The sequence below is a fragment of the Amblyomma mixtum genome, chromosome 6 (genome assembly GCF_055824585.1).
Source record: "Amblyomma mixtum isolate Tamu chromosome 6, ASM5582458v1, whole genome shotgun sequence".
Classification (NCBI taxonomy): domain Eukaryota; kingdom Metazoa; phylum Arthropoda; class Arachnida; order Ixodida; family Ixodidae; genus Amblyomma; species Amblyomma mixtum.
In genome coordinates, this window is record NC_143017.1 from 43,479,412 (window position 1) to 43,494,641 (window position 15,230).

General features: G+C 46.6%; 1 protein-coding gene across 1 annotated transcript; it reads left to right on the forward strand.

Moving 5' to 3' along the window:
* Window positions 1–565: 565 nt before the first annotated feature.
* LOC149338855 (uncharacterized) lies at window positions 566–7,593 on the forward strand. The gene is made up of 3 exons (XM_089550819.1): window positions 566–571; window positions 2,873–3,192; window positions 7,299–7,593. The coding sequence occupies exons 1-3, from the start codon at window positions 566–568 to the stop codon at window positions 7,591–7,593; spliced, it is 621 nt and encodes a 206-aa protein (XP_089406945.1).
* The last annotated feature ends 7,637 nt before the right edge of the window (window positions 7,594–15,230 follow it).

The window sequence follows — 15,230 nt, forward strand, 5'->3', positions numbered from 1 at the left end:
CCTCTCTGTGGTGCGCAGGCGGTGGAGCCTATTTTATGCCCGAAAATTTTCCCAATAAACCAGTTGTGACTGCAGCGTTCGTCCGTGCTTTTGCTTGTTCCTGTTCTTTGTGCTTCTTCGCTGCCGGTATAAATCAAGAATTTATTTATTTATTTATTTATTTATTATTCCTCAAAGGTCCCTTTCGGGACATTACATGAGGGGTGGGGATAACACGGCAAAAAAATATTATATATTAGTAAGAAAATGGATAAAAATTACATTGATGAATGGGCTTCCTCGATGGTGTTCTTGAAAAGTCGGTGAATCATGATGGTGGCCACTTCAGCAGGGAGGTTATTCCAGTCACGGGCAGTCTTTAAGAAAAATGATTGCTGGAATGTGGTGGTATGGGCACGTTGGGTTAACAGCGTTCGGGTAGTTATGGCGGGAAATGCGATGGACACGTGGAATTAATTGGTTGGCGTCTGTAAAGTTGTGGAAGAATTTGTGAAATAAGCAGAGACGTGCTGTGTTCCGACGGGTGACTAGCGTAGGCAATTGCAATCGTGATTTTAGACCTGAGATGCCGGTATGATAGGAGTAGTCAGATGAGATGAACCTCGCGGCACGATTCTGAACAGACTCAATTGTATTAATTAGGTTAGTCTGATGGGGATCCCAGACAGAGTTAGCATATTCAAGTTTAGGTCTGACGAAAGTCTTGTAAGCGAGCGATTTGAGAGAACTTGGTGCTAGAGCAAGGTTGCGCAGAAGATACCCAAGGACACTGTTTGCGGAGTTAGTTATGTTGGTGATATGGAGAGTCCAAGTTAGATCACGAGAGATATGGACGCCTAAGTATTTGTAATGATTGACCGAAGAAATTGGGCAGTTATTAATAGTGTACACTGGCGCGATGAAGTTGGGGCGACGGTGAAAAGAAATCAGTGAGGTCTTTGAGATATTAAGAGACATGAGCCACGTGTTACACCAATGTTGCACTTGTGAAAGGTCTTCTTGAAGAGCGACGATATCTGAAGAATTTGTTATGGGGCGATATATGACACAATCATCAGCAAACAGTCGGACGTTGGAAGAAAGACTAAGTGGAAGATCATTAATATATATTAGGAAAAGAAGGGGACCTAGTACACTTCCCTGTGGGACGCCAGACTTCACAGGTGAAAGAGATGATGAGTGACTATTAGCATAGACGAACTGATGACGGTCAGTTAAAAAGGCACGAATCCAACTAACGATGAAGGGGTGCAGATTCAGACGGGATAGTTTGTGTATTAAGCGACCATGAGAAACTTTATCGAAAGCCTTTTCGAAATCAAGGAACACAGCGTCACAATGAATATTACGGTCTAAGTACGAGTGTAAATTGTGTAGGAAAAGGGCAAGCTGTGTCTCACATGAGCGGCCTTTAAGGAATCCATGTTGATTAGGATGGAAGAAATTTTACAGAAGTTAAAAAGGCAGCAACATGCGAGTACAAAATATGCTCCATGATTTTGCAGCAAACGCAGGTGAGTGAAATCGGGCGATAATTTAACGGGGATGAACGGTTACCTTTTTTGAACACTGGAATGATTTTGCCGATACGCCAGTCACGTGGTAAAGATCCTGATGATAGCGATTGCTGAAAAATGAGCGACAAGATCACACTGTTAATATCTTTAGTATTCTTCAGAACTTTTGAATTTATGGCGTCGATACCTGAGGACGAAGTATTGGTTAGCGAGTCAATAATTTTTGCAATGCCTTGAGGTTCAAATGATATGTTTTCCATGACTGGATGATCCAAAAATGGGATATCGGGAAGGTTATCGGCAGGTTCATTGGTGAACACAGAAGAAAACGCAGAGTTAAGGACACTCGCTACATGAGAATCGTCAATCGGAAATCCGGAATTATCACAGAGCGTAATGACAGAAGGTTCATGAGGCATAATGGTTTTCCAAAATCGCTTGGGGTTATTTTGTAGCATTGATGGTAAAGTGTTTGAGAAGAAGGTACGTTTTGCTTGCGCTGTTTGCGTGTTGTAGTGTTTTTCGGCGCTGTAATACTTCGTCCATGCTAGGGGAGAGTTAGTGAGCTTAGCCTTTCGAAATAAGCGTTTTTTCTTGTTATTTAGTCGTTTTAACGATACGTTAAACCATGGGGAACCAGCCCGCTCGGTTATTTCTATGGTCGGTATATATAGCTTTAAGAGACGCTGAAATTCCGATTTGAAAAGTATCCAGTTTGATTCTACGGAGCGAGAAGGAAACCCAGGTGTAAACTTATCTAAGAAGGTTGTTAAGAATCTTACCAACTTGCCAACTTTACTCAAGTAAACTTATTTGCCTGTAGACACCGTTGTTGTTGCTTGTTGTACCAGATGTTCGACCACGACAGTGCGATTGATATACGATGGCAGCAGCTTGCAAAGGCGCATTGTTTGAACGCACTCAATTTTGGCGTTTTAAACTTGTTTTTCCTGCTTTGTGACATTGGCGGCACACAGGACGAACACTTTTTGAGGGTATTTTCGTCCCTGGTTCTCTGGATTCCTTGCTTCTTGCTTAAGGGCACAAAAATAAATTGATTTATGGTTTATGTGTCATAAGCATTACGCAGGACAGGTAACATTCCATCTTTTTTTTTTCAGTTTGTAAAGGGATAGCAGCATTCATGTGAATGAAATTACAAACATCAAGCATCAACTGCACTGATCGTGTAGAGTTGTTATTTCGACCTCACTTTAACTCGCTAGACGAAGGCGATGTAAGGAGGCGTCGAAGATCGGGCAGAACGCTGCCAGGAGCTCGCGGTTTATGACGGTTCATATGATATATCTGGCTGGTTTATACAGCGTTTGAATTCACTACTTACTACATTGCAGCAGCACAAGAAGAGCAGCTGTCAGGCCTCCGAGCTCATTCCACTGACTTCCAGAGAGGAGGAGGAGGAGATGCCGCTTACTGAGAGACCAGCAGCCGACGATCCCAGCTGGAACGAACCAGTTGTGAAACGGGGGCCTTCGACCACGGGCTCCCAGGGAGAGCGGCAGGATGATTTACAGGAGGTCAACGCCATGAAGCGTGAAGAGAGGCGGGTGAAGCTTTCACGCAGCTTTTCATCGGACAGCCTAAGCCCGGACGACTGCACGCACTCTTTCTCGCGCAGTACTCGTGGTCTGTCGGCAAACGCCAAGCAGCGATGGTGAGCACAGTTCCAGTGGAAACTTATTAAGGCGAAAGCTCATACTGTCGTCCGTTAACAAAGCGTGTCACACACGTTTAAATCGGGAAGTAAAAAAGCTAGAAGAAAACGAATGGTTGCTTCAGGTAGAGGAGGACAAAGTAAACCTAGAAGCCCAGTTTGATGACTGTAGATTAGTTATTTAATTTTTTATAGGCAAAAATGTCGAAATTGCATCGAAATAGGAGGGACGTGGATATAGCCACGAAAACGATGTGACGCCACATCCACCAGAAGTCGTCACGGCATAGTGAAAATTATCACAGAATGGTCGGAAAAACCTTGGATTTGTGTCAAATTAGATGGAGAAATGTGTAATTAAGCGTAATTAACACTTAAGGTCCCCGTTCGGGTGTCGATATAGCCACGGGAACGGTGTGACGTCACATCCACCGGAAGTCGTCATGGCATAGTGTCCTCGGCTTTCGCCTTTCAACATTTTAGTTGCCAAAGTGTCCTCGCAATTTTTTTCTTTTGAAGGAGACATTCAGGATGACCCCGGAATTAGTGTCTTTTTGGGGTGTGCCGAAATCTTACTACTCGGGCCTGTTGGAGCGCAGTTCTCAAGGCTGATTCACATGCAAGCTAAACGCTCGCGAATCCCGCCGCCTGAGCCCATACACTCGCGCTCGATAAGTGGCAGCAGCTCCAGCGGCTGCAGCGGCGAGGTTCGGGCAAGTTAGAAATTCTTTTCTGCAACAGCGCGGCAGCATCGCTTCTGAACCAATGACGGCCCTACGTTGCCACGGGACCAGTAGTACCACAGTTTGTACGCCGCACGTACAAACTTTTGTTTACAAATTGGCAGTGGCTTAGCTGAGCTAGGGCAGGATATAAGTAGCGGAAGCAGTTTCGTCTACTGACATTTCGGCAGCGACATGCCGTCGTTGTCGTTCAGCAGTTTGGCGGCGTCTCTTCGCGAGACGTTCCTCTCGTTCTTCGGGTGGCCGCTTAGCCTTTCTTTCCTCGTTTTCCCGCTGTCGGCCGGCCTTGTACAATGTGACGGCTTCTGGATCGGAAGAGTGAATTTCACGCAGCCTGTACTGCTGCCGTCAGGAGCACGGCCGCTCTCCTTGAATGTTGCGCGTTTCAGGAGCAAGCGCTGCGCGGCGTGACTCTGCGCATGCGCAGAGCGCCGCAGCGGCTGCGGCTCCATTGTTGCCTTGGCAACGGAGCATGCGCAGTAGTGGCCTTTGGCAGGCACCGCGAAATGCGGCTCTGATAGCCTAGTGTAGTTCTTTCACTACGAAAAAAAATAGTAAGTAGAGTGGAATGCTTAAAAGCACAAGATTTACACCTATTGAAAGAAAATAGATAATAAATGACAAAATAATTCTTATATATTACCCTTTTTGATGTTTGGAGGCCACCAAAACCAGATGCAAGCACATATCTTTTGCCAGCAACATTGGTTTTCGTGGCGGTCGAAAATGCGCAGTGGCATGGAGGAAAAAAGAAAATTAGGAGGGAGCGTGACGTCATAATCTTGAAGCCTAGTCGTAAAACATATTGTAACGAAGACGGGACTGGCACAGCTCGCAGGTTCAGCAAAGCTCAGCGCACAGCAGAAAACTCACAAGATGGCTGACTCGCTGACCGAACCACACACACACTTCGTCTTCGTCGACCGACACATGCACACTTCGGCTTCATCGTCGGCGCGCTCACGGGAGCACGGGAGCGCGCCGACGATGATAATGAGAAGCATCATGGGAAATAGGCTTTCACGTGACAAGGCAGCGGTAGCTCTTAGCCGGATTTCGGTTTCGGTTTCGCTTTCTTGTGTGGCGCTGCGTTTCTGCGCTACTATAGTGTACTAGAATATGGCGCTACATCGGAGCACGGACGCTCACTAAAAAGCACCGCAATCCAAGCTGGTTGGCAGTCTGGTAACTGGTAAGAGTCTGGTAATAGTCAGTGCGCAAAAAGGCCCTTGGCAGCGGCGTCAGAGGATGATAGCTTGCAGAGGCTGAGCGCGTGACGTCACGCTGTCTCCTAGCTTTTTTGAAGCGAAAAGCTTTGCTAGGCACGTCAACACCACGCTTCACGTGAGCTACACTACAGATTTGCCACAGCTGGGCATGCGCGAAACCGAGTGACGTCACGCGGAGCGCAGGCGGCCGCTGATGCCGAAGCCGTTGTCGCCGCCGCGCGCTGACTCCGTCGCCTGACTGTAGTTATTCTATAGTCAGGCGACCTTTCGCCGCTGCCGCGCGCTACTGCGCATGTGCGCCGCCGCTTGTCCTCTTCGCCACTGTTTGACCTTTCGCCGCAGCCGTGCGCAGTGCGCATATAAAAGGAGAGGTATAAAAGGCGCGCTTGCCCATGGCGAGTGTCAGACATTCGCCATGGAAGGAGAAGAAGAAGCAACAGTCGGACGGCGCAGAAACAGCGATCCAGGAGTGGTAGCTTGGGAGTTGGCTGAAAAGCAGCGAGAGCTTTTCGCTTCGAGATATCCAGGCTTAACCTTAGCTAAGCCACAGCCAATTTTTTTCCTCGATGCGCAGCAGCGACGACGCATGCGAAACGAAAGCTCACGAAGTGTTTTGAAGCGCCGCGCAGCTGTTGCTCTATTCGCCGAATCACTTGCGTGTGAACCAGCCTTTAGGTGTGCGTCCCTGTGTTGAACGTTGCCGTCGGCCTTGGCGTAACCGAGTGAACTTTGCGCATTGGAGGATAAAGCCGAGAAGCATAACTATTTTTTTTTCTATTTTCTTTTGCATTTCACCTTCATCGGGATGAAAAAGGCGCACTTGAACTCAGGAACCGAACGTTATATCTGTGAGCCATCGTGCTAGGAAATATATGACATGAACAGAATGACTGCATATGTATATCAGTGAATTCTGTCAAATGAATGAGTATTTGGAAGCTATTCTCAGTCTCAAACCTCACTCGCAATTTGCAACTTTTCAATCCGTTCTGAGTCAAAATTCATCCATTTTCTTCACAACATGTTTCTTCATGCATCACCAGTTCTCTGGAAGAACTAGTGCTCATGAGTCCTTGCATGAATTTGGTTTGGTTACTGCTGTGCCAGACGGCTGCACAGTATTTCTTAAACTGACAAAATACTGCACTTGGAAGTTGTATGAAGGAGCAGTTGTGGCGATGAGCATTTGAGCGGCAAGTTCGCTTGAGCTGCTAATTTTCGTCATAAGACGGCTAGCATCGCTTATTCATAAGCAAAGACTGAATATATAACATACAGTTCAGTTTAAAATAGCGTTTCGGATACGCTATGCGCAATAACATCGCCAGAATGCTTTTCGGTTCGATGGTAGAAACCAGTCGGGATATTGGAAAGCGTACGAGAGAGAGATTTGGATGAAAATGCAATGTTTAGAGCTGAAATCATTACGCGCGAGGCGTGTTTCAGCCGAGTTAGGTAGCCTTCCGTCTCAGTCCAGTGTTGCACTCACGTTCACAGCTATGTTTAGGTCATCCACGGAAGCTTAGCGGCTATGGCATTCGGTTGCTGTGCCCAACGACACGGAACCAAACTGGTGTCCGTATATTTATGCGGCTGAATTGTAACAACATACGGGTGCTGTGCGCTGTGAGTGAACGTTAATGAACTCTACGTGGTCGACATCAATACGTAGTCTTGCACTGCAGCGTCGCTCATAACCCATGTGCAGCTTTGAGACATTAAACCTACAATAACATATCCTAAAATAGAACATGACACCATATACCATAGAATACTATACCGTACCCTACTATACGAACCATATTAAAGTATACCATCTATACCTTACCTTACTCTACTAAAGCATAGCACAGCAACGCTCTGCGAATGACTGTAAAGCCACAAAGGTGCTCAGAGCCGGAAGTGGGTAAAACGGGTGTAATACCCGAACATAGTTCTGGCGATGAACGGTTTTTACGCGGGGAGAATACCTGAGGCTGTTGGACCTTTGGACTTTTTGTACCAGGAGTCATCGATGCTCCTTTCTGGGCGAGTGCTTGTAAAAACACATTTTTGTCTTCCAATGAGTGCAGCCTCTGGCATGTTTAGCCATTTCTGGCTTAGCGTTTGCGTACTGAATTTTGCCTCGTCGCAGGACTCCCCTGTGGCTCGTTCAGCTGTCCGTCCTCGTCGTGGCGCTAACGGTGGTCGCTGTCCTGGCCCTGGTGTTCACGCTGCATTACGGCGAGGCTGGCAGCCAGGAAAACGATGATGCCGTCCGCTACTCGGATGTTGGCGAAGGCAGCAGTGTCGGCGGCAGAAACAGTACAACTAGTGGCCGTGATACCGAATTTACAAGCCGAAATCACCATGACATCTTTGGGTCCAGGACAGTCGATCGACTGAAGCAAGCAGACGGGTCACCTGCATCCGCCTCACCGCGGTTCTGAAGAAGGCAGAGCCTTCGCCTTCGGAACCGCGCGCAGTACTACCTTTCGGGCTCCCTTCCGGACCGAGTTGTGTGGTGGGACGAAGAAGGCTTCGGACTTGTACGGCCGGGATATTTTTCATTTTCTGTGCTCGGCATTGTCTCAAAACAGGATGGTTGTTGCCAGCGCGGTGATTCTGCTGTTGCACTTCGAGACAAGCCAACGCATGGTGTGAAAAGAGATGCGAATGGCACTTTGTCTGGATGTGACTGAGATGTAAGACAAATGCGCGAATATAATAGCGTGGATGGCAGGCGCTGAAAGGAAGGCGCCGGTCAATAAATGAGACCTCCGCTTTATCCCTGACAGTTCAATTGACGCTCCCTTGAACGAAATCATGACGCGTCGAAAGTTAGGCTTTACGGGACACAGGAGGGTACACAGGTAGGTCATATGAACTATTTTTCACTGCTGTGCGTGCAGGGGAAGTTTCTATATAATAGCAAGGCGTGGCTCGCATCTGACTTGGTGTCTCGACGGGCGTATGGCGTCAGCGTGGCATTGATATCCTTGTGCTTTTGTGAGTATAAAAATAATTTTTAAGTGCCCTATGTAGCAGAAAGTGTGCTAGGAAGGAAGGAAGGAAGGAAGGAAGGAAGGAAGGAAGGAAGGAAGGAAGGAAGGAAGGAAGGAAGGAAGGAAGGAAGGAAGGAAGGAAGGAAGGAAGGAAAAAACTTTATTTTGGGCCAACACTTGACGAGCGCTTGTTCCACCAAGGCCAGCTGATCATTTGCCGAGTCCGAGTGAAGCCGAGCACTGCATGATGCAGGGGTAGGATTAGGGAAATAGGAGAGGTAATGGCAGTGTTATGTGAGTTAGAATCTGTTTTTTTTGTCTCCCTTGGTTCTATGGACAGTTGGTAAAGTGAGCTTTGTCACGCCATCCGCAGTTGTACAGCATTAGTGGAATGAAGAGAGTGTTAGCTTGGACTTTGCGAGTGACGTATGCTTATCCGTGTTCAGTGACGGCTCAGGTTGGGGTAAAATAGTGCGATTTTCCGCGGTGTTCTTGTAGTATTCAGGTATTTCCTCTGTATGTTGCGGCTCCTTTCACTGATGTTGCATTTGGCCATGGTATCGAAGGCTCCCGGATATTGGTTTTCGGGCCCGTTGAGGAACCAGCTCATTTCCCTCGATCCCGCTATGACCAGGTATCCAACGCAGGGTTATTATAAAGTTAGGAATGCTGTTATAGGATTCTACGAGAATTTCATGTAGGTGGGTTTCCAGTTGTCTGTGTTGTATACTGCATAAGGCTTCGCTGCGGTCGGTGTAGACGTTAATATTAGTGGTCTGGTGTTTAGTGAGTAACGATGCTTCCTGTATTGCATATATGAGCTATGAAATGAGGGCCCCTGTAGGTCTAATGCGGGTAGCCCATGTGATCCCCGGTGGAACAAATGTGTGGTTTTCAAAGCGGGCCCCAGTCAACCACAATGGGCTGCCCTCAAACGCCCCAATAGGTCCCATTTGGGACCTATGCAGGTAGCCCATATGGGCCACCCACATTCGGCCTGGATTGCCAGATGTGTTCAGCAGACAAGGGACTGGTAAGAGGTGCTCTTTATGACATAAACAACGGGAGCCAACAGTTGCCGAAACCAATCAGCATAGGGGATGTCTTTTAGGAGAGGGGGGATATATAAAAGCATAAGGAAAAACAACCAGATGCCGGCGGTGGTATCCCAACCCACGCCTTCCGAATTCCCCTTGATAAAAAAAAACAACGAAATTAAAAAGGCTTCTCGATGCTCCTTGGTTTCGATGACTGTTGGGTTCCGTCATTTATGTCATAACGAAAGACTCTGTCCATTCCCTTGTCTGCTGAATGTGTTCATCGAGGGCCTCGAATCTGGCAGTCTTGATGCCGTAGGCTGATAAAAAGGTTCTCGTACAGCTTCACCATCACCGTTCAACCACGGTCCTATGTGGCACTCGTGGCAATACAGGACGTGCTACGCCCGCCGCCATGGACGAGGGTGGCGCTGGTGAACGCACTCAAGGCTCGCTTACACTGCCCATATATTCCCCTGAAAGCACATTATTGGACAGCCGTCGCCATAGCTCAGCTGGTAGAGCCCCGGACGTGAATTTCGGAGCTCGCTGGTTCGGATCCTACCGGCAGCGTGGGACAGTTTTTTCTTCTGCTTACATTGATGATAAAAACTACAAAAAAAAAAAGACATCCCCTATGCTGCTTGTTTTCGGTTACTGTTGGGTTCCGTCATTTATTGTCTTATTGTTGGTAGCCCACCGAGCTCCCCCATCGGTCCTATTTTGGTGTTATGTGGACAGCCCCTGAGGATGAACATTAGGTTTTTATCTCAGTTAGCCCCTAAAAATCGGCATGGTACCAATGCGGGTTCTAAAGGGGGCAAGCCCTAATTGGGGCTTACCCACATGGTCCTCACAGGGGGCCGATATGTATGCTTTAGGGCCAGACCCAGCCCCAAACGCCCCCATTGTACCCTCAAGGCATAATATCATATACTATTTTTTTTTCAATGCCAGTCTGACCTAAGCAACCCACCGAAATTTTCTTTGTAAGCATGGGGCAAATGGGCTACGTGGGCTGCCCGCTATGAGCTTGAGTTGCACCTCACTTTACTGAAAGTAGCCCATGTTTGTGTTCCGATCTACAGCCTCATCAGGGTTGTGGCATGTTGCAAGTTGCGCGTCCGCGCTGAGGGTGGCGCCATGGTCGAAACGATTGCAACGATCCTGGTATCGGCGGTAAACGCGGCTGCAGTTAAGCCTAATAAAAGTGAAAATTTTCGACCACTATCAATAATAAAAACATGCTTACGAACTAAATTATAACCAGCCATAGGTATTAAAAATAAGATATCAAAGAAATTAGTTGCGAAGATGACGACGCGGGTAACGCGGCAGCAGACGACAAGTAGACGACGCTCGGTCAGCCGCGCAAGCGAAAATTGCGACGTCGGCGACATTCGCACTGCAGCAGCGTCATTGGCGTCATGTCGAGTCGCACAGTGAGCTTTTCTTGAAGTCTTTATACTAAGAACTAGCACTGCAGCATATTATGTTGTCCCTAGCCCGGACGCACTGTGATTTCTTCTACACAAGTCAAAGGTTGAAAATTTTCGCTGCCTTTCTCTGCGTGTGTTTATTCATAGCCACAGACTGATGCGTTTCAATACCTGTCAGATGTTTTGCTTCCCTGCTATTTACCTAAATCTCTTACAAAGTCGCGTACAAACCTATATTCAGTCAAGTAGCATTTTATTATCTATACTGTACCTACCTCTATACCTTTTTTTTTATCCCCTATATATTCTCTGTGCGCTCATGTCTTCTAGGTTTACATAATGGAGTTTTTTTATTTTCATTTTTAGGATGCCTGTTACTGATACTGCAATGTCACTGATGCCTAAAATCACTTTTTGAACATCGATTGTCACTGCTGATGTTCTTTTAATAAATTGTTCTTTGTACAAAACCATTTACGCTTTTCGTTCTCGAGTGAGCGCAGCTGCTAAGCAGTCGCGCCGCTCGCCACCGTGCACCATGCTACATCAACAGACACATCGGAATACAAAAGCGAACGAGCAGATTCCGTAAGTACTTAGGAATTAAAGCGTGATTGCAGCGCGGGAGAGTTAATCCCCAGTATTTACAAAGCTTGGATCGAGCTAGCGGCCGGCAGCACCAGAAACGCGCGAGTACAGTGCACTGTAGCGCGAGCAACCGGCCACAACCAGCCGCCTAAACGCGCGCCGCCATATTGGATTTTTGATGCGTTTACCGCCTCTCCCAGGTGCCGCCACCATCGTCTTCGAAAAAAAAACGTCCCCATTGGCTCTATGAGAGTGTCACTCCCTTGGCCTCATTTCGAGAGCTGCATTAAGATTATATGTTAGCACCTGGTTTTTAAGTCTGCCTTTACCCAGCCGAGTAAAATTTCTCAACATGTCATAATGACAGCATCGGAGCACCCTTGCTCATTTGTCTGTCTTGGTACCGGCTGCCGCCAGTCGGTCGGTTGCCCGCACTTGCCATGAAGAGTGGATGGGGTGGCACGCTGACCAGCAGCTCGAAGGCTGTGCTGCTTGCACCCTTTATTGTTTTCTTCCAGTGCTCGGGGAGGTACGAGACTCTTCAGCCAGCGGGTTCTCGGCACTACTCGGCCGGCCTTCGGCAGACAGGAGCGACATGAAGTGGTTGAAGAGCATGGTAATGACCCCGGCCGCCATACGAAAGCTGTGATCGCAACCGCTAGACACCCAAGTACTCCGGCTGTCTGGGGGAGCCGGAGAGGAGAGCTTGCGGTCACCATAGTCGCTGGGCGGTAGAACTCTCCAATATCGATGGCTACGGCCAGGCAGCGTGGCTGATCGAATGCGACTACGGCACGTACCGCGGATGGGGCTCCTGCGTTTCCTTGTGCCTGCAAGCACCGGGCTGGAAGTCAAATACAGGAGCGTGGCTGAGAAGTCGCGACCGTTCTCTGCCGAGGATTTTCGTTTTCTGTCATTGTTGTTGTCCTCAAGAAGATAATGATGCGTACCCACTGCAGACGATTGGCTAAGACACAAGCAGCCACTAACAGGTGCTCAAAAAAATTAAAAGAAAAGGAAGGCACATTTGGTGATTCAAATTTTGAACAAATTGAACACTGTGAGATTGGTGGCTGAAAATGGGAATGGGGCTAAACGTACAGTGTTTAGGGAGTTTTGGTTACAGATGAATTTTGAACATTATTAGCCAGGAAGTGGAATTCAGAATGATCTTAGGATGGCAGCTGTTTCGTGTCCAAAAGGAAATTTTGAAAGACGTATACAGCACATTCCTGTTGCTGCGCCCAAAGGTAGCTGCCAGAACCCTAGCACATATACTTAGACCGAGTTTTCTTAACGGGTGTTCTAGCAGACGTCTCCTTAAAGGGGAGAAGCGGCGGCAGGTCAACAAGCAATGATCTATCTTTTCGGTTTCAGCGCAATATGGCCACAATTGGGAGACCACCAAACCAGGCTTATGTAGGTAGAAGTTTAATTGAGATAAGCTACAACTTAGAAGCGTGAAAACAACTAGAGCTTGCGTGATCTCCATCCTTTACTGTACCATTAAAACAGAAGATGCTGGAAGACGGGCGAAGAGGTAAGTGCTCCTAGGCTGCATGTTCTGTGTCGCGTGCTGCCGCGTGCCTGCTGCGTTTCTGTTTTTTTTCTTTTGTATTCGGTTTCTTTCCTTCAGACAAATAAAAATGTAACAGTAATATACGCAGTCTTCAGGCCAGGAAGACTAGATGGTGAAAAGAGATCGCAAAATTTGGCACCACAAATAAATTTGCCCATAACAGATGAAGGCAAGAATGGAGGTGCAGGTAGCGGACGGGTAGCAAAAAGGACGGCGATATTTTGGCAATTTCGTGTTAAACATGAAAAGCGTGCAGCGAAGATGCTAGCTATATTTAGCAGGTTCGAAAGCAAGCTGCGTTCCTTGATTGCCGAAACACTAGCAACATACACTGCAGTACACGCTGAGCATTCTTTGCTTGGTCAAAAAATTCAGTTTTGAGATTTTTCAATAATCTCTCAGAGAATTGCTTTATCTTTCAGAAAATATATAACACTTGTGTATTCGCGGTTTCAAAAATATTTTTTTTGTCCTACAGGAAAAGTGGGTTTATCTCGACGCAGTCCCTTCGTTTCCGACACGCGCAGAAAGTCAATGCTCTGAAGGTTTCAGTTTTGAATTTATTCTTGTAATTAGTACACTTTTAAGCCACTAGGGCTCCTCCTGTTGCTATTCTGTTTATGGCTGTGCGCTAAGCTTTGACCCTGTCCTCTTGTGCTGTCGATGTACTAACAATTATTTTGGGTGAGGTGTCCTAAAACCATTTTGTCAGTCTCAAAACAGTTGAGACAGCTGTCGATGATGCAATTGCATGCTATAATGATGGAAGCGTAGCACGAGTAAGGGTGCTGAAACATTTGGGAGCCACCACTGGACCTCCGTGTGCTTCAACGCTAGCATCGATATACAGACGGAGGGTAAAAAAAAATGATTTCAAGCTGAGATCTGAAGCGAAACAGGAAAAAAAGGACCGAAGAAACAAAGAGAAAGGGTATGGCGATGCTGCCACTGCAAAAGACTACAGCCCAGGGAAGTTTTGAAGAATAAAAATGTTTTCAAAAACTTTACCGGCGTTTTTCTCAAAACAACATTTCTCTGATGTGTTAATCAGTGGCAGTTACATAACTGGAACTAGAATCAAGAGCCTTGGTGCATTTTTATTTTTCTAGCATGAAAAAAGACCAGTTATAATGGCAATTTTCATGCAACGGCAAAAACAAAAAACCTAACAAACCTAATTTTGTTGTAGGAACGTAATTCTAGTTCCACTTCTGTGAAACATTTGTTGCTACCTTTGTACAAAATTGGAATACTCTGTGGGTAGTAGATCTTAAAGAAACGGTACAAACGTATAAAAAAGTAAAAACAAAAATGAAAATACTGCTTCAAAATTTAAAAGTAATTTTTAACTGTAATGCAAGCTGCGTCTATCTTTAATATTCCTTTCAAATTTGATGACCATATAGCTTTTATTACTACTGCTTTACAGCCAAATTTTGAAACTCGATTTCAAAGTCTCGCCCCACCTTAGTGTCCCATTGATCTTGTTTATTAAGTGTTAGGGGCACCAGCTGCCGGTCCAAAACTATTGAAAACACCTTTTTTTTACAGTTCACAAGATGTTTACTACGGAAGCGAAAGTGTTCAGTTCAGCCTTTTTTATTTTTAAATCCATAAAATAGTTCAAACGACTGTAAATTTTGGATCTTTCATTTTTTTTTTACTTTGAACCCTATTCATTTTTTTTGATACCGAATCTATTTTTATAGTTCCAAACTATAGTGTTTTGTTTCTGTGACGCTCAGGCAATTTTACCATCCTGGTTTTACGCCTGTTAGTCTGCTTTTGCTTGTATCTGCATATAAGTGCTGATCTTCCTTTTAATGTCGATAAAGCCGAAAATCCCTGGACGACTCACGTTGCCTGCTTCGATATCTGGATATATAGCATTGCAGTCTACCAGAACATGTCTAATGATTTTGCCACTACAACCCTAACCAGCACAAATATCTCCCTGCTCATACTTCTGCATTGCCTGGTCCTCTAGCAACCTTGTGAGGCCTAGAAAATGAGGGCCGTTCCTCTTGAACTATCATACAGCGCTTCTTTCTGGATTTCGCCCTGTGCGGCTATTTTCCGCGCCGCGGTGGCTCAGTGGTTGCGGCGCTCGGCTGCTGACCCGAAAGACGCGGGTTCGATCCCGGCCGCGGCGGCCGAATTTCGATGAAGGTGAAATTCTAGAGGCCTGTGTGCAGTGCGATGTCAGTGCACGTTAAAGCACCCCAGGTTGTCGAAATTTCCAGAGCCCTTCACTACGGCGTGTCTCATAGCCTGAGTTGCTTTGGGACGTTAAACCCCAATAAACCAAACTTAAGTATTGTTTTGTTCTCATTCTAGGACATGCCTATAGTGCTAAAGGTGGCCATGCCATATTTTTGCTCCTCGCCCTTGCTTCAGAGCGCGAAGTCGACGCTTTCCCGTACTGCACACCTGAAGATA